Source organism: Salvelinus alpinus, chromosome 9 (genome assembly GCF_045679555.1).
Source record: "Salvelinus alpinus chromosome 9, SLU_Salpinus.1, whole genome shotgun sequence".
Classification (NCBI taxonomy): Eukaryota; Metazoa; Chordata; class Actinopteri; order Salmoniformes; family Salmonidae; genus Salvelinus; species Salvelinus alpinus.
In genome coordinates, this window is record NC_092094.1 from 72,213,525 (window position 1) to 72,236,692 (window position 23,168).

The 23,168-nt window shown below is 40.1% G+C and overlaps 1 protein-coding gene across 1 annotated transcript in view; it reads left to right on the forward strand.

The window, feature by feature from the left end:
• The window catches only part of LOC139530590 (SH3 and cysteine-rich domain-containing protein-like), an 84,253-nt gene extending 65,054 nt beyond the window's left edge, over nt 1-19,199 (forward strand). The window contains exons 9-11 of the mRNA XM_071327126.1: nt 14,165-14,216; nt 17,402-17,539; nt 18,333-19,199. Of these exons, the coding sequence (XP_071183227.1) occupies nt 14,165-14,216; nt 17,402-17,539; nt 18,333-18,431 (289 nt within the window). The 3' untranslated portion in view covers nt 18,432-19,199. The remainder of the gene's footprint in view (nt 1-14,164; nt 14,217-17,401; nt 17,540-18,332) is intronic.
• The last annotated feature ends 3,969 nt before the right edge of the window (nt 19,200-23,168 follow it).

The following is a 23,168-nucleotide window of genomic DNA, read 5'->3' on the forward strand; positions in this document are numbered from 1 at the left end:
TGTGTTTAAGCATTTGATCATTGCTATTCTGCTATAGATTCGTTTTAACACAGATCCAAAAATTGCTTGTACGCAATCAAGAAAAACTGTAAAGCTGAGATCCGCGAAAGTTGAAACAGCGCCACTGGTCTCCCCAGGCACATTTGTTTTTGTTGACTAAATGGAGGTGAGGTGCATCCAAACGGAGGTGAGCAGTGTGGTAAAAAAATGTAAGTACATATTCTTCTGTTCTATCACGTGTGCAAAAAACAGTGTCTGTTGTTTGCAGTAACTTCTTTGTTGTTGTAATATCACACAGACGTGGCAGTTTCAGCATTAACACTTGAAACACTGGGCCTTGAGGGACCCCCCTTCGAGCTAATAAACAGTTACTCTGAATGCAACATTCTAAAGGTGTATTTAATGCATATATGCTATCACAAAAATTATAATTTGGTTGTGTTTATGAAGGTCTTAGGTAACATTAGATAAAAAATATTTCAAATAACCCAATTGCAATTGCATTAGTTTATGTTACTGTAGGCTATATGCTAAAACAAAAGAGAACTAATAACTTTTTTCTAGTGTTCAATAAATGTTATGCAGTAGCATCTTCTTTTTATAACAACAACAAAATATATATACTGAACAAAAATATAAACAACATATAAAGTCCACGTCCCTGTTAGTGCTGGGGACAATAAAAGGCAGTTTTGTCACACAACACAAGGCCACAGATATTTCAAGTTTTGAGCGTCATTTAAAAAGTGCTCACAAAACTCAGAAAAACAAAATATACAAAATAATAAAAGTGGGTACAAAACCCGTCGCACACCAGAACATAACTTGCACATAACATACAATCAAACAATCACCGACAAGGACATGAGGGGAAACAGAGGGTTAAATACACAACATGTAATTGATGGGATTGGAACCAGGTGTGAAGGAAGACAAGACAAAACCAATGGAAATTGAAAAATGGATCAGCGATGGCTAGAAAGTCGGAGACGTCGACCGCCGAACACCGCCCGCACAAGGAGAATGTTAATTTCTCTACCATAAACCGCGTCCAACGTCTTTTTAGAGAGTTTGTCTGTACGTCCAACTGGCCTCACTACCGCAGACCACGTGTAATGCCAGCCCTCCACATCTGATTTCTTCACCTGCGGGATCGACTGAGACCAGCCACCTGGACATCTGATAAAACTGAGGAGTATTTATGTCTGTAATAAAGCCCTTATGTGGGGGAAAACTCATTCTGATTGGGTGTGCCTGGCTCCCAAGTGAGTGGACCTATGCCATCCCAGGCCCACCCATGTGAAATACATAGATTAGGAATTTAAATTAAAATTTATTTCAATTTTATGAACTCAGTAAAATATTTGAAATTGTTACCTGTTTTTACATTGGATAAAAGTAGATACTCATAGCTAGAAAATGATATATCACACACTACAGTTGAGGAACAATGGGAAAGTCATTCTACTTTGAAAGTTGATAAACTTCTAACCTCACTTTTGTGAAAATGGCCCTTGATTATTTTGGTACACCTACTGGAGAGCTCTTCTTTGTCTACACCCATTCAGCATCGTTCACACCATCTTAAGCTTTAGTTCCACCCATCTCTTTAACGATTCACATGTGAGGCCATGTACTAAACAACCAAAGATTACAAGACTAAAGGCTGGTTTATACTACGAGTGTGTTTGTACATTTTAATCTGGAGTGCCAGAGTGTGCTCTGGGGGTTCGTAAATTCAGAGCTTTTCGCTCTCAGAGCGTTTAGAGCGCACACTGGACGCTCTGGCCGAGAACTAGGGTTGATCTGAGCGTTCTGACCTAACAGCAGTCAAGCACCCAAGCTAACTGGCTAACGTTGGCTAGCTGGCTAGCTACTTCCAGACACAAATGAGAGAACAGCTCACTCTGACCATTTTACTCTCCCTAGCAGAGCTGATAAGGCTATTTTTATGTTATCCAGAGCTTTGGTGACTGCAACTGTGCTGCTGGCAACAATTTAATTACGCTTTTTTGCCAATGTTTACTGACACCGGCCATATTCAACGGGTGTTTGGTGTTCGTAAATTCGTAAATTATTCTGCGAATTTACAAGCTACGTCTATTGACAGTTGTCGCAGTGACATCATGAACATTCTATTGAAATAGTTACTTGCATAGTGGAGTCTTTTGTTAAGACATGTAGCTAGCTAGCTAAACAATGAACCATAATCCCAACTCATAACGTTACTACCCTGCATGAAGCTGCAGGTAGCTAACCAACCAGGTTCAATGTTAACTAGCTAACATTAGGCTATAACTAGCAATGCAAATGGCTCTGAGATACAAATAATATTACTACACTTATTATACATGTAACGTTAGCTAGCGAGCCAGCCAGCTTACATTATCTAGCTAGCTAACAGTACACTTTAACTTCTTGCAACTATAGGGGGTGCTGTTCCGCATTAGCATTTTTTGGTCTCCAAATTAAACGGCCTATTGCTCAATTCTTGATCGTACAATATGCATATCCTTACTACTATTGGATAGAAAACACTGTCTAGTTTCTAAAACCGTTTGAATTATGTCTGTGGGTGACCCAGAACTCCCTCTACAGCAAAAATCCTGACATGACTTGCGAAGGTCTGAGAATTATCCTCTGATCTGGGTTCAGTTTTAAAGCCTGTGTATATCCTATGGCTGGAAATGAACTGGCCCCGCCTTCCCCTGGATGTCAGTAACCAATGTGAAGTGGAATCGGCTCTCTACGTAGCTGTCCGAGGTTATAAAGCAGGATGGAACGAGAGTACATTTCTTTTCCTCGTTCGTAATGGCGCCTGGCAAGAACTCAGGATGAAATTTTGGAACGCTCAGTTATCGACCAGAGATGTATCCGTCTGTAATTTAATTAAATATAGGTGTTAGAAACATCATAACGATGTTATTTGAAACCGATTTATATCAGTTTATGCGAGTATAGTGCTATTTTTCTGAATTTCCTTTGTATCTAGTTTGAGGATTTGGACATGTTTGTGCGACATAGCTAATGGTAGCAGCTAGTTCCAAAGGTGAAGAGGACGTTTTACAACAAAGCAACTATTCTTTTGAAGAAAAGACACATTGCCCAAGATACTGATGGAAGCTCGTCCAAAAGTAGGAACTATTTATGATGTTATTACGTATTTATGTGGAAAAATGTCATAGTGTTTGCGCGCCACTTTTGCAGGCACTGGTCTGGCTGCAACGCACACTATATGTCTAGTAACGTTAATTTTAAAAATCTAACATAGCGATTGCATTAAGAACTAATTTATCTTTCGATTGTTGTCCAACTTATATTTTTTAGTCAAGTTTATGAATAGTATTTTTATAAGAATAGGCGCTAATCCAAAATGGCGCCGGCCAGAATACATGCAATGTTTGTAGTGATTACATAGTATAACCACGATTTATGCTGCTAAATATGCACATTTTCGAACAAAAGCTATATGCATTGTGTAACATGATGTTACAGGACTGTCATCTGATGAAGTAAATCCAGGTTAGTAAAATTATATATCTTTTGTTGGGTTATTACGATCGCTAACATTTACAGCTGGTAAATGCGGTTGTGATTCTGGCTATTGTGGTACGCTCATATAATGCTATATTGTGTTTTCGCTGTAAAACACTTAGAAAATCTGAAATATTCTCTGGATTCACAAGATCTGTGTCTTTAGATTGCTGTAGGCTGTGTATTTTTCTGAAGTGTTTTAGGATGATTCTTTTGGTAATTGACGTCGGTCTCTGTAATTATTCCGGCTGCTTCCAACGCTATTTCAGATTGCAGCTGCAATGGTAAACTGTGATTTATACCTGAAAAATGCACATTTTCTAAAAAAAAAACTATCCTATACCATAAATATGTTATCAGACTGTCATCTTATGAAGTTGTTTCTTGGTTAGTGGCTATATATATCTTTATTTAGTCGAATTAGTGATACCTACTGATGCAGGAAAAAAATGGTGAAAAAAAAATGAGGTCTTTTGCAATCAGTGGTTAGCTAATAGATTTACATATTGTGTCTTCCCTGTAAAACATTTTAAAAAACAGAAATGATGGGTTTATTCACAAGATCTGTATCTTTCATCTGGTGTCTTGGACTTGTGATTTAATGATATTTAGATGCTACTATCTACTTGTGAAGCTATGCTAGCTATGCTAATCAGTGTGTGGGGGGGTGGGGGGTGATCCCGGACCCGGGGTAGAGGCTCATGAAAGGTTAACCTGAAATGAAAATGACTTATAAATGTGTAATATCTGAAATTGTAGCTAGCTAGACTATCTTACCCGTATAAATGGATGGACGCTTCTCCCTCTCTGTCACGGATGTCATGGTTGCCCTTAGTTTGAAGATGAAATCCGGAGACAGGTGTTTTATACAACAGCCTTTTGTGTGTTCTCTTTTGGACTCTGTCTGCATATTTACAATCCAACGCCAGAATATTCTCCATCTCCTTAGCTATCATACTCTAATTCCACGGATTTCAATACTCGGTATTGAAATCAGAAAATGGAGAGCTACACTTATGCAGTTCTACTACGTGATATCTTTCAAAAAAGCTGCATTAGAAAGGATTACCTACACATAATGACCAGCTCATGTTATAGACAGAAGTGGGCTACATGGAAGACCAATCAGAACTCATCTCTCGGCATGTCCAGCTGACAAAATATATCAGCCAATCATGGCTAGCGGGAAGGTTACAGATGGCATACAAGTGTGTTAAGGCACATGAAAGTTCACATTCCAGAAGGCATTTCTGGCAAAAAACGCATTTAGATAAAAAAGGGTACGTTCAAATGGCTCCTGTGAAGTAGTGACGCGCGACATACGTCTAGTTTCCTGAAATGAGTCACATTTTTGTTCAGTGTATACCCCAACCACCAAGATGCACAGTCATCGAGACTCACGGCCAAATTATGAAAACGTCAGTAGCCTAAACATCTTTAAGCACCAAGTGTGCTTGATAAATAGTGAAAATCAGCACAAAAGCAAAAATGACATTATAATGAATATAATGTAAATGTCGATATGACAGCAGTCAAAAATGGTCAGCTTGTGCTTACATGGTGTGCGTCTTCACGCAATGGCATCAGTTGGAGAATGTCCATGTCACATAAACAACAAAAGCTGTTGAGTGTGTTGCTGATGTTGTTTTTTTCTTGAGATGTAGGGCCTGCTCTCTGTGAGGACATTTTGTACTGATACTCGTCCCGTAACATTGTCACCGGCTGGTTGTTATATGTGTGAAATTAGTTTCGGTATAGTTTAAATAAAGTTGAGGAAGAAACCTAAGCATATGCAGCCTGAATGGAGAATGTTTTAGGTACGAACCAGTCCGCGAGAGATACGAATGTATTGCCGGCTGCATACAATGCATTTGGGTAGTAAGATGAAATTACTCAATATCACCATCTACCGGCCTTTGGGCTAGGTATAACTCCAGTTCTGTTTCTGATATTACGATTCTAACAACGACAGTGTGTTATATAGACTTATTTAGGAAATGTCGAGGACGGAGAGGGGCATGACTTTACAAACGACAAGAGTACCATTTTATTTTTATTAATGAGCTGTCCAAATCAAATCAAATTTTATTTGTCACATGCGCCGAATATAACAGATGTAGATCTTACCGTGAAATGCTTACTTACCTTAACCAACAATGTTGAATGACTCACAATCCTCTAAAAACAGAGCCATGTGGCAAGATAGGAAGTGCAAGGAGATTAAATCCAGACTTACAATGAGTTCAATCACGCAATTTTGTATATCTTTGGTTATCCTCATGAAATATACTTACATTTGAGCAACATATTAAGTGGGATTTATTCTGGCATTTTTTGGTAAAATTAAATTAACAAATCATTGAAATGACTTGCTTTCATTTTTATTAAGGCTTAGATTCAATCAGATCAAGCGTTAACCGGCGATGGAAGACACCCCCATAGCGGATGTTTTGGCGGTGTCGAAGGTGGAGCTGAAAGAGTTATAACAATATTTACTAAATAAACTAAAGTAAAAAATACAACAAAAAACCACAATAAGGGGGTACCCGGAGTCCATGTGCGGGGTACAGGTTTGTCGAGGTAATTTCTACATCTAGGTATGGGTAAAGTGACTATGATAGACAACGTGTAGCAGCAGTGTAAAAGCAAATGGAGTGGGGGTGTCAATATAAATATTCCGGCTGGCCATTTGATTAATTGTTCAGCAGTCTATTGTCTTGGGGGTAGAATCTGTTAAGGAGCCTTTTGGTCCTAGACTTGGCGCTCCGGTACCGCTTGCTGTGCAGTAGCAGAGCGAACAGTCTATGACTATGGTAGCTGGAGTCTTTGACAATTTTTTGGGCCTTCCTCTGACACTGCCTAGTATATACAGTTGAAGTCAGGAGTTTACATATACCTTAGCCAAATACATTTGAACTCAGTTTCACAATTCCTGACATTTAATCCAAGTAAAAATTCCCTGTCTTAGGTCAGTTAGGATCACCACTTTATTTTAAGAATGTGAAATATCAGAATAATAGTAGAGAGAATTATTTATTTCAGCTTTTATTTCTTTCATCACATTCCCAGTGGGTCAGAAGTTTACATACACTCAATTAGTATTTGGTAGCATTGACTTTAAATTGTTTAACTGGCCTCCCGTGTGGCGCAGTGGTCTAAGGCACTGCTAGCTGTGCCACCAGAGACTCTGGGTTTGAGCCCAGGCTCTGTCCGGGTTAGGGAGGGTTTGGCCGGTAGGGATATCCTTGTCTCATCGCGCACTAGCGACTCCTTGCAGTGCACGCTGACCAGGTCGCTAGGTGTATGGTGTTTCCTCCGACACATTGGTGCAGCTGGCTTCCGGGTTGGATGTGTGCTGTGTTAAGAAGCAGTGCGGTTGGGTTGTGTTTTGAAGGACGCATGGCTCTCGACCTTCGTCTCTCCCGAGCGGGAGTTGTAGTGATGAGACAAGACAGTAACTACACCACGAAATTGGGGAGAGAAAGGGGGTTACATTTCTTTTTCTTCCACAAGCTTCCCAAAATAAGTTGGGTGAATTTTGGCCCATTCCTCCTGACAGAGCTGGTGTAACTGAGTCAGGTTTGTAGGCCTCCTTGCTTGCACACGCTTTTTCAGTTCTGTCCACACATTTTCTATAGGATTGAGGTCAGGGCTTTGTGATGGCCACTCCAATAACTTTGTTGTCCTTAAGCCATTTTGCCACAACTTTGGAAGTATGCTTGGGGTCATTGTCCATTTGGAAGACCCATTTGAGACCAAGTTTTAACTTCCTGACTGATGTCTTGAGATGTTGCTTCGATATATCCACATCATTTTCCTTGCTAATGATGCCATCTATTTTGTGAAGTACACCAGTCCCTCCTGCAGCAAAGCACCCCGACAACATGATGCTGCCACCCCCGTGCTTCACTGTTGGGATGGTGTTCTTCGGCTTGCAAGCCTCCCCATTTTTCCTACAAACATAACGATGGTCATTATGGACAAACAGTTCTATTAATGTTTCATCAGACCAGAGGATATTTCTCCAAAAAGTAAGATTTTTGTCCCCATGTGCAGTTGCAAACCGTAGTCTGGCTTTTATATGGCGGTTTTGAAGCAGTGGCTTCTTCCCTGCTGAGCGGCCAGGTTATGTCGATATAGGACTCGTTTTACTGTGGATATAGATACTTTTGTACCCGTTTCCTCTAGCATCTTCACAAGGTCCTTTGCTGTTGTTCTGGGATTGATTTGCACTTTTCGCACCAAAGTACGTTCATCTCTAGGAGACAGAACGTGTCTCCTTCCTGAGCGGTATGACGGCTGCGTGGTCCCATGGGGTTTATACTTGTGTACTATTGTTTGTACAGATGAACGTGGTACCTTCAGGCATTTGGAAATTGCTCCCAAGGATGAACCAGACTTGTGTAGGTCTACAATTTCTTTTCTGAGGTCCTGGCTGATTTAGTTTGATTTTCCCATTATGTCAAGCAAAGAGGCACTGAGTTTGGCACTGAAATACATCCACAAGTACACCTCCAATTGACTCAAATTATGTCAATTAGCCTATCAGAAGCTTCTAAAGCCATGACACCATTTTTTTTGAATATTCCAAGCAGTTTAAAAGCACAGTCAACTTATGTAAACTTCTGACCCACTGGAATTGGGATACAGTGAATTATAAGTTAAATAATCTGTCTGTAAACAATTGTTGGAAAAATTACTTGTGTCGTGCACAAAGTAGATGTCCTAACCAACTTGCAAAAACTATAGTTTGGAGACAGAAATTTGAAAAAAAATGAGTTTTAATGACTCCAACCTAAGTGTATGTAAACTTCCGACTTCAACTTTACGTCCTGGATGTCAGGAAGCTTGGTCCTAATGATGCACTGGGCTGTACGCACTACCCTATGTAGCTCCTTATGGTCAGATGCCAAGCAGTTGCCATACCAGGCGGTGATGCAACCGGTCAGGATGCTCTCGATGGTGCAGCTGTATAACTTTTTGAGGATCTGGGGACCCCAGCCAAATCTTTTCAGTCTCTTGAGGGGGAAAAGGTGTTGTTGTGCCCTATTCACTACTGTCTTGGTGTGTTTGGACCATGATAGTTCATTGGTGATGTGGTCACCAAGGAACTTGAAACTCTCGACCCGCTCCACTACAGCCCCGTTGATGTTAATGGGGCCCTGTATGGCCCGCCTTTTCCTGTTGTCCATGATCAGCTCCTTTATCTTGCTGACATTGTCATCGCACCACACTGCCAAGTCTCTGACCTCCTCCCTATAGGCTGTCTCATCGTTGTCTGTGATCAGGCCTACTACCACTGTTGTGTTGTCAGCAAACTTAATGGTGTTGGAATCGTGTTTGGCCACGCAGTCGTGGGTGAACCGGGAATACAGGAGGGGACTAAGCACTCACCCCTGAGGGGCCCCAGTGTTGAGGATCAGCGTGGCAGATGTGTTGTTGCCTACCCTTACCACCTGGGGGTGGCCCGTCAGGAAGTCCAGGATCCAGTTGCAGAGGGAGGTGTTTAGTCCCAGGGCCCCTAGCTTAGTGATGAGCTTTGTGGGCACTATGATGTTGAACGCTGAGCTGTAGTCAATGAACAGCATTCTCACATAGGTGTTCCTTTTGTCCAGGCAGGAAAGGGCAGTGTGGAGTGTGATTCAGATTGCGTCGTCTGTGGATCTATTGGGGCGGTATGCAAATTGGAGTGGGTCTAGGGTTTCCGTGATGATGGTGTTGATGTGAGCCATGACCAGCCTTTCAAAGCACTTCATGGCTACAGACGTGAGTGCTACGGATTGGTAGTCATTTAGGCAGGTTACCTTGGTGTTCTTGGGAAAAGGCACTTTTGATATGAGATCACTCTGAAGGTACATTATGTGTATTTATATTTTTGTACCCCAGGGAACAATACTGTTTCCTAACTGTACCCTTTTTTTCACGGAGTGTAAACCAAACATTAACTGAAAAAAGATTAGAAAGATATAATTTGACCCGATGACAATATGATGGTTATGAGACAATGCCTCTGTGTCTGAGATTTTCTAAAACCTTTTGTAAGCTGACAATTGTCTGGACTACCATAACGTAAATATTTTTTTAATGTACTTTTTGATTCGCCGTTACAAAATAAGGGTTTCTCTCTCAACAGCCCTTGGCCCTAAGTATCCATTTTACTACATCATTCCCTCAGTAATCCTGATAGTCTTCTCTTTGACGCTCCAATATGAGATCCCCAGACAGATTTCAATCATCCCACACTTAATTTGAAATGTATTGACACCCACAGCACAGCATGACTCCTAACCCACAATTAGCTGCTGTACAGTTGCCCGCTGCTCCAAGTGTTGTTTTAAATGTTTTCCAATGAAAGCCAAGCTAGACATGATCAAGGTCTCAGGATCCCAATACAGACCTTAATCAATACTTCAGACGGACACAAAAAAATCACAATGTAGGCACCCTCATCAAAAACGGGAACATTTCAATCTCTTTTACATTACATGTTGTGGACTTTTTATACCTGGCTTGTGATAACTTTCTTTGGCATTTTTTGATTAGCCTATTGCTACATGATTATGATGGTGATTATGAATACTCAAAGCATGTTTCCAAACATATTCGGATTGGCTATATACTTAATTGTTCAAAATCAACTGTCTTTTTAAAATTATTTTTTATTTTTTTGTACAATTTATTTATTGCCATTTCTTTTTTACAATTTAACAATCATCAAAATATGACACAGATAATGCCCCGTTATTCCTTCCACCTACACAAAACACCATGCTACATGGGGGCACATCGTGCAAAACCCTTCCCTCCCCAACACAGGAACACCCCCCTCCCTCCACTCGACCGGTATTAGCTTCACTGATTATCAACAACAAAAAAAGAAACAGAATAACCTTCACATTCCATGCTAGAAAATAAATGATTCAACACAAAAACAAATAATAATAGATTAATGAAGAAAGTAGTAATGAGGCAGCTACGGTGATGTCTCTAGAAACTGCTGAAAGTCCCCCCAGACATCAGTAAATTCAAAGGGTTTATGACGTAAATTGTATGTTATTTTTTCAGATGGAATATAGGAAGATAGTTATTTTAGCCACATCTGCTTGCTTGGCGGAGTGTCACACTTCCATGTAATAGCTGTGCATTTATTGGCTGCAATGACTGCCAATTTATTGAATCTGGTTTTGTTACCAATATTAACTGGTAGAACAGAATCATCTCCAAGAAGTATAAGGGAAGGATCTAGTGGTACCGTCATATTAGTGACCTGTGATCTGAATCATGTCTTTCCAATAATTGCTTAGTTCAGGGCAGGACAAAAACATATGCATAAATAAGTGTGCCCATTCCCGTTCTACACCTTGGGCAAAATTTTGAATATTTAGAATTGATCTTATACAGTCTCTCTGGTGTAAAGTAGACTATGTAAAATATTGAATTGCATCAACTTGTGCCTTGTGTTAAATGAAAGGTGCTGAGCATCTAAAAAGAGCTTTCCCCATTTCTCATCCTCAACAATGAGACCAAGGTCATCATGCCACTTCATGCAAGCTTTCCAAGGTTCATCGTTCCCCAACAGAGCTTGAAGACCAGAGTACATGTAGGAAATGAAAATTTTTACCCCTTTCCTCTCCAACCACAGTTTATCAGTTTTAGGTTTACTCATGGGCTGAATTCTACCTCCCTGCTGAGTGGCAATGTAATGCCTAACCTGTAGGTACTTGAAGAAATTAGTTTGAGGTAACTGAAAATGAGATGCCAGTTTTTGAAAGGATAGTAGTTCACCTTCTCTATAGAGATTACCAAATGTTTTAATTCCTTTGTTGAACCAAGAAAATGTTATACCATCTCTCAGGGCTTTGGGTAAGATGGGGTTATTATAGAAAGGTGTTTGTTCATATATAGATCTAAGCCCTTCTGTTTGTTTACAGACTTCTATCCATATATTTAAAGTGTTTTTAATGAAAGGGTTGTTTATGAGATCTAGCAAAGCTTTAGGTGGGCTAATATAAGGTATAGATGCCAATGTAGCAGGGGTCAGTCACTCCTCCTCTATCTGTCTCCAAGAGGGTGAACTTGTTGTTGTATCTTGCCGTACCTACACAGCCTTTAACTGAGATGCCCAGTAATACAACTGGAAGTCAGGTAGAGTAAGTCCTCCTCCTGAGTATGGTTTGCATCACTCTGGGGGGTTTCCCTTTCCACAGAAATTAAGAAACCTTCCTATTAAGTTGTTTGAAAAAAGCTTTGGGAATAGGAAAGGGCAAGGTTTGAAAAAGGTACAAGAATTTTGGTAATATATTCATTTTTACACAATTGACCCGCACAATAAGAGTAATTGGTAAATCCCGCCATCTATCCAATTCTTCCCCAACCTTTTTGAGAAGTGGAGTATAGTTCAGTTGATATGTCTTAATAATTTCAGAAGGAATTTGCAATCCAAGATATGTCATTTTCTGTGGTTTCCAAGAAAACGGCTGGTCTAAGATTGGGTTCTGCATAGCTGCCCTGTTAAAAGGCATAATTATACACTTCGATAGGTTTATTTTATATCCTGAAAAGGTCCCATATTCTTTCAGGATGTCAACTAATGCTCGGAGTGAAATTTCTGGTTTAGTGAGGTAAAGCAAAATGTCATCGGCATATAGCGAGACCAGATGTTCACGCCCACCTATACGAACACCATGGATGTATGGATGAGATCTAAAAGCTTCTGCCAGTGGCTCTATAGCCAAAGAAAAAGGGAGAGGACTAGCGGGACAACCCTGTCTTGTGCCACGTAATAGAGAGAACTGTGAGGAAATGTTTCCATTAGTCAGGATCTGAGCTACCGGACATTTGTACAGTAATCTAATCAGACCAACATACTTAGGTCTAATATTCAACCTCTGGATAACTTCAAACAGGTAGTTCCATTCTATGCGGTCAAAAGCTTTTTCCACATCTAATGAAGCCGCCACTACAGATTCTTGGTCATTCTCTACATAATGCATAATTTTAAATAATCTTCTGATATTATCAGGAGATGAGCGGTTTCTTACAAAGCTTGTTTGGTCCATATCAACCAAGTCCAGAAGAACCTTATCCAGTCTAAGAGCTATGAGTTTCGCAAGAATCTTATATGAAGTGTTCAATAGAGATATTGGTCTATATGACCCACAAAGCAGAGGATCTTTCCCAGGTTTTAACAAAACTGTGATCAGTGCCTGTTCAAGTGTGTCTGGGAGCTTTTCTGTCTCTATGGCATAATAAACATACTGCAGAGGCTCAATTAGTTTGGGTAAAAAGGATCGATAGAATTCAATAGGGAATCCGTCTAAAATGAATTAATTTGTATCATGTTCAAACTCAACAGTCCTGTTTAGGGCAGCAAAATTCCTATAACTTTCCCCAAATTTCTATGTTTTCCCAAAATCCTGGTAGGAGGATTCACGGATTTCCTGCTTATTCCCTTATAATTCCACTAATCTTTTAACCAGGATATATGGAAAATTTATATGAAAAGTAACCCTAGTCATTATGCAATAGACAGCATGGTTAAAAGAGGCGTATGACTTCAGGAAGCAACAAGTGGTAATTGAAACAACATTATTTCAGGTTTGTCTTTCTTATTGTCAGATGAGATCTCATTTAGAGCACCAGAGCTCTATTCTCTCTGAGTAACTCAGAGAGCATTTTCAGTACCAGTCCTCTAATTAGACCACAAGAGATGAATGACAAGCAGGAAACAACTACACTGACTGTTGTTTTTCATTGGTTGAAAAATATTTGTCAAGGCTTCGCATAGGCTTTGAATGGATAACAATGAGAACACATAAGGAAGGAAAAACAATAGGTGAAAACTGAGGCATCGTTTGTATGGCCATTGATAACTGACAATAATGGAGTGCCATTGAACAGTGTGAGGAGGCAGCAGTTTTCACTTTCTTCAGCTACCCTGTAGGGAACAGCAGTAGCATGTGTCTGAATCACCATATTCTGTACTCCAGAATATCCAACAGTCCTTTGTCCTCCAATATTTATACTGACATACCAGCAATATGTTTTAGATTATACACTGAGTATACCAAACATTAGGAACAGCTTCCTAATATTGAGTTGCACCCTCCCCCCACATTTTGCCCTCAGAACAGCCTCAATTCATCAGGGCATGGACTCTACAAGGTGTCAAAAGCATTCCACAGGGATGCTGGCCCATGTTAACTCCAATGCTTCCCACAGTTGTATCAAGTTGGCTGGATATCCTTTGGGTGCTGGACCATTCCTCATACACACGGGAAACTGTTGAGCATGAAAAACCCAGCAGCATTGCAATTCTTGGCACAAACCGGTGCTCCTGGCACCTACTACCATACCCTATTCAAAGGCACTTACACCCTCTGAATGGCACACATACACAATCCATGTCTCAATTGTCTCGGCTTAAAAATCCTTCTTCAACCTGTCAACTCCCCTTCATCGACACTGATTGAATTGGATTTAAGAAGTGACATAAATAAGGGATCATAGCTTTCACCTGGTCAGTCTGTCATGGAAAGAGCAGGTGTCCTTAATGTTTTGTACATTCAATGTATGTATTTGGCTGTTCCTGTGACATTGATTTTTAATACGCAATTTATTTCCAATTTAGACCCGGAGACAGAATCGTACTGGCGGACGACTCCAATGATGATTGGTGGAAGGTATGTATGAAAGTGTGTCACTTTTGTTAGTGTCGTGGCAATTTCCTGTATTACCAAATGAGGAGAGTTACAAACCACACACCAGTCAGAGTTATACTTAAACTTAATCTTTAATAATATGAGCTTTACAATAGCCCTTTGACTCTCAGATCAATTAAGTGTCTATAATGAATTCTGAGAGTCCCTACAGTAGAATAAAAATATATTTTATAGCCAAGATACACCCCTCTCAACTTACATGACGAACCACAGATCTTAGGAACAGTTCACAAAGAAAGAATTTTACTTGTGTTTTACTACTATCCCATAGCCAGATAGCATTCGCTATAAATTATCGTTCAGTTTGGTCTCTAAGACGAGGTTCTAATCTCGTTCCTGGTACTTCATAGTACAAAAACATTACCTCATCCAAGGCATAACTCAATTGTCAACTCTAGGTACTCCCATCTCAAGTAAACCCCCTCTTGACCCCACTCCTGGACAAGCTCACTGAGGGGAGTGACTTGCGCACAGACATTGTGGAGACAAGTAATTGGATCCCCCTTAATCACGCCATCCCTTCACATGGTTTAACAGATACATTCACATATGAAGACAATGTTCCATTCTGTCCTCTTCCCTTTCTGATATTCTGCATAGCGGGATGTGAAAGACAAGCCTGACCTCTCCCCTCTCTGGGCCCCAAGTGACTGAGAAGGGAAAAGTGCAACTGCCAACACTATAGTCCTTAGTCCAAAGGGATACATTATAATAAAAAGTTTATCACATAAGAATATTATGCAGATATGACATCTTAATGACTTATGTTACCCAACTAATTCTGATTCATCCACCACAGAAGACACTGTTTAAATTAAGTGCTTTGTAACACCAGAACACTAGTGGCAACTGAGCTGCCACCAACACGAAGGAGACGAAACCTTAACTTTGCTGGAGTATTGAAACACATCATCCTGAGATGTTTTGAAACATTACATGGTGTGTTGTAACACCCCTTAATCAAGTGTTGTGCAACACCTTGACAGAAATGGTTAAAAACACTTGTATTTAGTGCAGAATTAGATGCCTTCTCCTTTGGTGTCGTTCCCTCTCTCTATAGCTTCTAAACACTATAATGGTGTTTCAAATCCTGCCTAATGCAGAATTACATCTCTTCCTCTGGAGTATATTTATGTTTAACATTGATTTATGAATCTGATCATTTGCCAGTTTAACCCATTATGGTAGGCATTGTTGAGCACAGTACTCAATCCACCAGCAATAACTATAGGTTTTACAGCAGACGTTGCAGGATGCTGTATTTGTCTCTACAATTAAAAGTTGGAAATGTGGGAATGGGTCGTCTCATCTTTGAATGTAATTTTGCCTGACTGTTTTAATATCTGTTCATCATGACCAATTACAGCTCATAGCACAACAAGCTGATTAATACTAATATAGAAGTATACTTTTCTGTCTTCAAACATGCATACAACATTGTGTATAAGAATCATAAATTCAAAAAAAATGTACTTACTCACAATCCTCTAAAAACAGAGCCATGTGGCAAGGAGATTAAATCCAGATTTACTATTAGTTCAATCACGCAATTTTGTATATCTTTGGTTATCCTCATAAAATATACATACATTGAGCAACATATTAAGTGGGATTTATTCATAATTTTTTGGGTAAAATTAAATGAACAAATCATAGAAATTACGTGCATTCATTTTTATTAAGGCTTAGATTCAATCAGATCAAGCGTTAACCGGCGATGGCAGACACCCGCATAGCGGATGTTTTGGCGGTGTCGAAGGTGGAGCTGCGTTGGACCTGTCAAATCGGTGAGCAGCTGCTCTTGTGATCATTGTCATGAAGCCACCCCCCCCACTCGTGTTAGAAGTTCCGAACGAGAAAGTGTAGGCTACATAGATATAATTACGCTCAAATTGAAAAATAATTTAACTAAATAATGAAGATATCTATCATCCTAATCGAAGTGTAGATTACATCTCACATTCCAGTGTTCGAACATGTAAACTAGGCTTTCTGTTAATGCCACTTGTGGATTTGACAGTTCTAATGCAGTTCCACCTCCGACACGCCAAAACAACCGCTATGTGGATTGCTATGCGAATATGTTGGCTAAAGCGGATTTGTTTATTACATTTTTGGGGGTAAATTGCAATTCACCACAGAATATTTTTGCTGTGTGGTTGAGTGAGTTAGTTCCATTGAAATTCCAATGAAATGTACCATTTTACGGCCCCAGAAGTCTGGGTTCAATTCCTGTTTCCGCCTGTCCCACTTTCACTCTAATCTGTCTCAATAAAGCATTGAAAAAGGTGGAATTCCACGAAAAATTATATCCATAGGCCCTCATCATCAATAGAATATTTAGGCTATAAACCAATTTAATTTCTTAACCATTTGATAGACACAGTCTGCAAAAAAAATGTGTGTGTGTGTTTTGATGCTGCCTTTTAAATGCACTGAAACTCCAAAAAGGGTTTTCACTACACTCTGTTAAAAAAAAACGTATTCAGATTGAAGAACCACTTTGAGTACTTCTATTTGGGGCGGCAGGTAGCCTAGTGCTGGCCTTCTAGGCAGAGTTGCAAAGAAAAAGCCATATCTCAGACTGGCCAATAAAAAGAAACGTTTAAGATGGGCAAAAGAACACAGACACTGGACAGAGGAACTCTGCCTAGAAGGCCAGCATCCTGGAGTCGCCTCTTCACTGTTGACATTGAAACTGGTGTTTTGCGCGTACTATTTAATGAAGCTGCCAGTTGAGGACTTGTGAGGCATCTGTTTCTCAAACTAGACACTCTAATGTACTTGTCCTCTTGCTCAGTTGTGTATTTCTGATCAATTTGATGTTATTTTAAATGGGCAAAAAAAATAGCTTTTCTTTCAAAAACTAGGACATTTCTATGTGACCCCAAACTTTTGAACGGTAGTGTATATGTTTTAAAACACTTTGTGTGTCAAAGCACTTACATTGGGTTTACCCCCTCCAAACACCAGATCTTAGGTTAGGTGCACTACTTTTCATGGTTTCATTACACAATCATGGTGTTTTGAGTCCTATTTTTACAGTGCACCTAGTACTTACACTTAAACCACACAAGTCTGCTGCCATGATAGTATAAGTAGTAGCTGTCGTGGTGTATAACATTTTCTCTGGATGATGGTTCCAGGGCGTGATCGAGGACAGGATTGGTTTCTTCCCAGCAGCCTTTGCTCACCAGGTGAAAGCCGGGGACAGAGTGTTCAGGTGTCACCGGACGTTCATCGGCTGCAAGGAGCAAGGCCAGATCACCCTGAAGGAGGGACAGGTACGTGATCCCACTGTTATATAAAAATACAATATGGCAAACTACTTTGCAACAAAAAAGGACCCACTAATGCCAATTTGAAATGATACACAAGCAAACATGATTGTTATTATCCATTGTTAATTTTTTTTTATTGTTAGTCCCTTAATTGTTTCCATGTACTACTTTATTTGGCACAGTTTATGATCAAGCCCCAGCTAAAAGTGGGCATCGGACATAGTTCCTCCTCTCCAATTCTCATAGGCAAATGGGAATCCTGAGCACTCAGTCCACAGATTCACTCCCAGAACATTCACTTCAAAGGATTGACCTGAGCTGGCCAATTGGGAGTCACCCGTCTCTCAGCAGTTTCCATGGCATTACCATTTTGGCATGGCAAATGGCTTTGCTGTCTCAAATCCTTTTCCCACAATGCTTTGCAGGGGCATTTTGAGATTCAGAGGAGAGTTCAGGCTAGTAACGCCAAATGGAGATGCATTCATTCCAAACACTTTGAAGATGAGTCAGTGACCTCCTAGCTCTGCCTCGATCCCCAATGAGTAGCAACATCTGCTCTCTCTAGTCACACAGCCATTCACACTACATCTCTGCAGCTGTATTGAAGACTATCAGGCCAATTACAGTCAGGTGTCATTGTTATATGGTGGGGGAAATTATATATATATATTACAGTGGCCCTAAAGCTACTTTGCCCCTTAAGGCCAATGTGCATTGTTTATTGAATGTGTTAAAATGTATTTTGCTTGTACAAAAAGCAACCAGATCACAAGAGTATTCGTCTCTGTTTCACCAGATTTGTGTAAGCGGTGAGGATGAACACAGCGGCTTCATCCGAGTGGCCAGTGGAAAGAAGAGAGGCTACGTGCCCTGTGATGTCCTGGAGAACATCTGAGAGAGAGAGAGAGAGGGAGAGAAATAGAAAGAGCCGGAGAGAGATGACGAGAGGAAGAGAAGGAGAGAGTGGAGGGAGGAGAGGCACAGTCACACACTCCATTGGTGTACAGGGATGGCTCTGACAGTAGTTCTGATCAGCTGCCAACCTCTCAGGCGTGAGGAGGACGATTGTAGTTACAAAATGGCCACCTGAGACCATGGAGGAAGCCCTCTGTTGAGCTAGGACTCCAAACTCCAAAATGTTGCTGTTGGCATTAAGGGAATGGCTTTGTCAGAAGTCAAAGCCAACCTTCCCCATTTCCTTTAAGTCTGAATGGGAACAGGTTGAGACGGATCAAATCTGAATTTCTGGTCACAATGACCCCACTCTCCCTCCTTGTATCACTGACTTTGGTTTGATTTGGATTTTGGATTTTTGTTTTGATTTTGTTCGATTTAAAGAACTGCTGTACATCGTTTGTTCTTTGTGTGACTTCCCATTGGAGAATACAGGTGACACATCATGCATGAATTTACTGAATTCATGCTTGCTTATTTAGCATCAGCTGCAGTATGTTTCAATTACCTGTTTATCTTATGCCCAAATGTTCAAACACTTGTTCTCTATATCAAATAGTTGCCTATAGGCTTAGATAATAATTCACATTACTTTGATGAAAGCGGTTGATGTTACAAACAGCATAAATCCCTTTTCTTCTATGCTTGTACAATGGCTCCACTGAGCCTTGATAGGCTCTAGCTCACAATTAAAAGCCCATTCTCCTGAGACAGAGTTATTTTATCAGACCCTCTGACACAAAGAATTCAATGGTTTTGTCACTGGAGAGGAACAACAAAAAGAATCAGACGAAGCAGAAATGTGTCGATTCTGGTCAGACGGAATCAAATATGAGGAATTCCTTTTTCTTTCAAAGAAATGCTGTAGTCTTTTGCACAAATCTAGCTAGTGATGTATCTAGTCTAGCTGCTTACCCATCGTAAGACAAACAGAGCTTTGCATAAAAAATTCTGACTCATGAAAACACCTAAAACCTGTCAGAGATTCTTTGAATATTTGAAAACAATGAATACCTAATTTGCTAGTTGAAGTCTGGTGATAATGTTCTCTTCAGGTAGCTTGTCATGATATAGTTTGTTTTTATTTGTAAAGGATAATGGATTTGATAAGAGGATGTGAATTTACTATAGTAAGTGGGCAACCTTTCATAAGTGGTTTGATACATTGTATTTGAATGTAATGTCATCAAATCTGCATACCTGTTATTTCAAGGTATTTGATCACAATCCTTTCAGTGAAACAAGTTAATGGGAGTATAGGACATCTAGAGTATAGAAATGATACAGTATCTTCAGAGCATGGGCTACATGACATTTGGCTTTGATTTACATTCATGTATGCTTACTCCAATTGCACTAAATGGTCACTCAGATATGGCTATAGCCTTATTCCAATGTAAACTTTCGAGCAAATGCTGAAGAACATTTTATGTCAGATCAAGACATGCTTGTTGAAATGTAACTTAAATCTATTTATCCCTTTTAATGTCAACGTTATCACAGTCCGGGGCTATTCCTTTCTCTTCACTGAGATGTTCTTTTAAGATTTCTTGTTCATCCACGTGCATATTTGTTTTCTGTTTTAAAATATTGTTATAAATGAACTGTTAAAGGAAAGGTATTTTAGTAAATCTGTCTCTCTCTAAACTAATCTAATCTGTACTGAAACATGGCTTTATTGGATGTCAACGGCCACTGTATTGTACAGAATCAAACATCCATTTCTGATCAAATATATATATATATATATATATATATATATATTTTTTTTTTTTATCCCCTTTTCTCCCCAATTTTCGTGGTATCCAATCGCTAGTAATTACTATCTTGTCTCATCGCTACAACTCCCGTACGGGCTCGGGAGAGACGAAGGTCGAAAGCCACGCGTCCTCCGAAGCACAACCCAACCAAGCCACACTGCTTCTTAACAACCCGGAAGCCAGCCGCACCAATGTGTCGGAGGAAACACCGTGCACCTGGACCCCTTGGTTAGCGCGCACTGCGCCCGGCCCGCCACAGGAGTCGCTGGAGCGCGATGAGACAAGGATATCCCTACCGGCCAAACCCTCCCTAACCCGGACGACGCTAGCCCAATTGTGCGTCGCCCCACGGACCTCCCGGTCGCGGCCGGCTGCGACAGAGCGCGAACCCAGAGACTGGTGGCGCAGCTAGCACTGCGATGCAGTGCCCTAGACCACTGCGCCACCCGGGAGGCTATTTCTGATCAATTTATCAGCATTTGTGAAAGTATTTACAGAATATATAAAGCACATTGACCTTAATTATGGCTGAGATCAGCTAAGATCCCATTAACGGGATCGATTTGACAACGGCCAGTGAAAGTGCAGGGCGCCAAATTCAAACAGAAATCTCATAATTAAAATTCTTCAAACATACAAGTATTTCACACCATTTTAAAGATAAACTTGTTGTTAATCCCACCACAGTGTCCGATTTCAAAAAGGCTTTACGACGAAAGCACACTAAACGATTATGTTTAGGTCAGTACCTAGTCACAGAAAAACACAGCCATTTTTCCAGCCAAAGAGAGTCACAAAAAGCAGAAAGAGAAAATGAATCACTAACCTTTGATGATCTTCATCAGATGACACTCATAGGACTTCATGTTACACAATACATGTATGTTTTGTTCGATAAAGTGCATATTTATATCCAAAAATTCTCAGTTTCATTGGCGCGTTATGTTCAGTAATGTTTTGCTTCCAAAACCTCCAGTGATTTTGCAGAGAGCCACATCAATTTAAAGAAATAGTCATCAAACTTTAATATAAGATACAAGTGTTATGCACAGAATTAGAGATATACTTCTCCTTAATGCAACCGCTGTGTCAGATTTTTTTTTAACTTTACGGAAAAAGCAAACCATGCAATAATCTGAGTACAGCGCTCAGACAACAAAACCATGTTGGAGTCAACAGAAGTCAGAAATAGCGTTATAAATATTCATTTACCTTTGATGATCTTCATCAGAATGCACCCCCAGGAATCCCAGTTCCACAATAAATGTTTGATTTGTTCGATAAAGTACATAATTTGTCTAAATACCTAAATTCTGTTCGCACGTTTAGCCCAGTAATCCAAATTCATGAGGCGCGAGCAGACAAAGTCCAAAAGTTCCGTTACAGTCCGTAGAAACATGTCAAACGATGTATAGAATCAATCTTTAGGATGTTATCATAAATCTTTAATAATGTTTCAACCGGAGAATTCCTTTGTCTTCAGAAATGCAATGGAACGCAAGCCAACTCTCACGTGAACGCGTGTGGTCAGCTCATGGCACTCTGCCAGAGCCCTGACTCAAAGAACCCTCATTCCCCCCTCCTTCACAGTAGAAGTGTCACGTTCCTGACCTGTTTTCTCTTGTTTTGTATGTGTTTATTGGTCAGGGCGTGAGTTTTGGGTGGGCAGTCTATGTTTTCTGTTTCTATGTTGGTTTTGGGTTGCCTGGTATGGCTCTCAATCAGAGGCAGGTGTTTGACGTTTCCTCTGATTGAGAGTCATATTAAGGTAGGTTGTTCTCACTGTTTGTTTGTGGGTGGTTGTCTCCTGTGTCTGTATGTATGTTCGTGCCACACGGGACTGTAGCGTTTGTTTGTAGTCGTGTACCTGTTCGTGCGTTCTTCATGTTGTATGTAAGTTCCATGTTCAGGTCTGTCTACGTCGTGTTTGTTATTTTGTAATTTTCAAGTGTTTTCGTGTTCGTTTCGTAATTCAATAAATATCAGTTATGTCATCATACCTCGCTGCACATTGGTCTTCAGATCCCTCTCTCCTCTCCTCGTCCGAGGAGGAGGAGGAATTTGAGAATCGTTACAAGAAGCAAGGTTCTAAAGACTGTTAACATCTAGGGGAAGCCTTAGGAAGTGCAATATGACCAATATCCCACTGATAGGCGATGAGTTGAAAAACTACAAACCTCAGATTTCCAACTTCCTGGTTGGATTTCTTTTCTCAGGTTTTTACCTGCCGTATGAGTTCTGTTATACTCACAGACATCATTCAAACAGTTTTAGAAACTTCAGAGTGTTTTCTATCCACATAATATGCACATCTTAGCTTCTGGGACTGAGTAGCAGGCAGGTTACTCTGGGCACCTTATTCATCCAAGCTACTCAATACTGCCCCCAGCCATAAGAAGTTAACTTGGTCTCGATAGCTTTCTCTTCGAACACAGGGCACTCAACGCAATATTAGAAAGGTGTTCTTAATGTTTGGTATACGCAATATTAGAAAGGTGTTCTTAATGTTTGGTATCCTCATCTCCTTCTCGAGCACCATACAGATTTTCCACATGAGAAACAAGACAGTATATCCAATGGTATGTAAAGGTAGAGCATGAATATTACCAGAAAAGATCAACGTGATGCCCATATTCTTCTGGTTTCTTATGAGGGAATTGGAATCCCTTTGAAATATACTTCCCTTTGAAATCTCTGGTAATACAATAATTGACATTTTCATTAGCTCACACATTGGAACTGTTAACTACATGCAATATGGGCAATCTAGATTGATCACACATTTTATGCAGAAGAGCACCATCTATAGACAGCATAGTGAACATTGTGTTCTCATGATTATACATAGCATCAATAAGCAATATAGTCGCCAAGTCACTGAATCATACAGTTTCATTTCCCTTTATACATCTGTCACA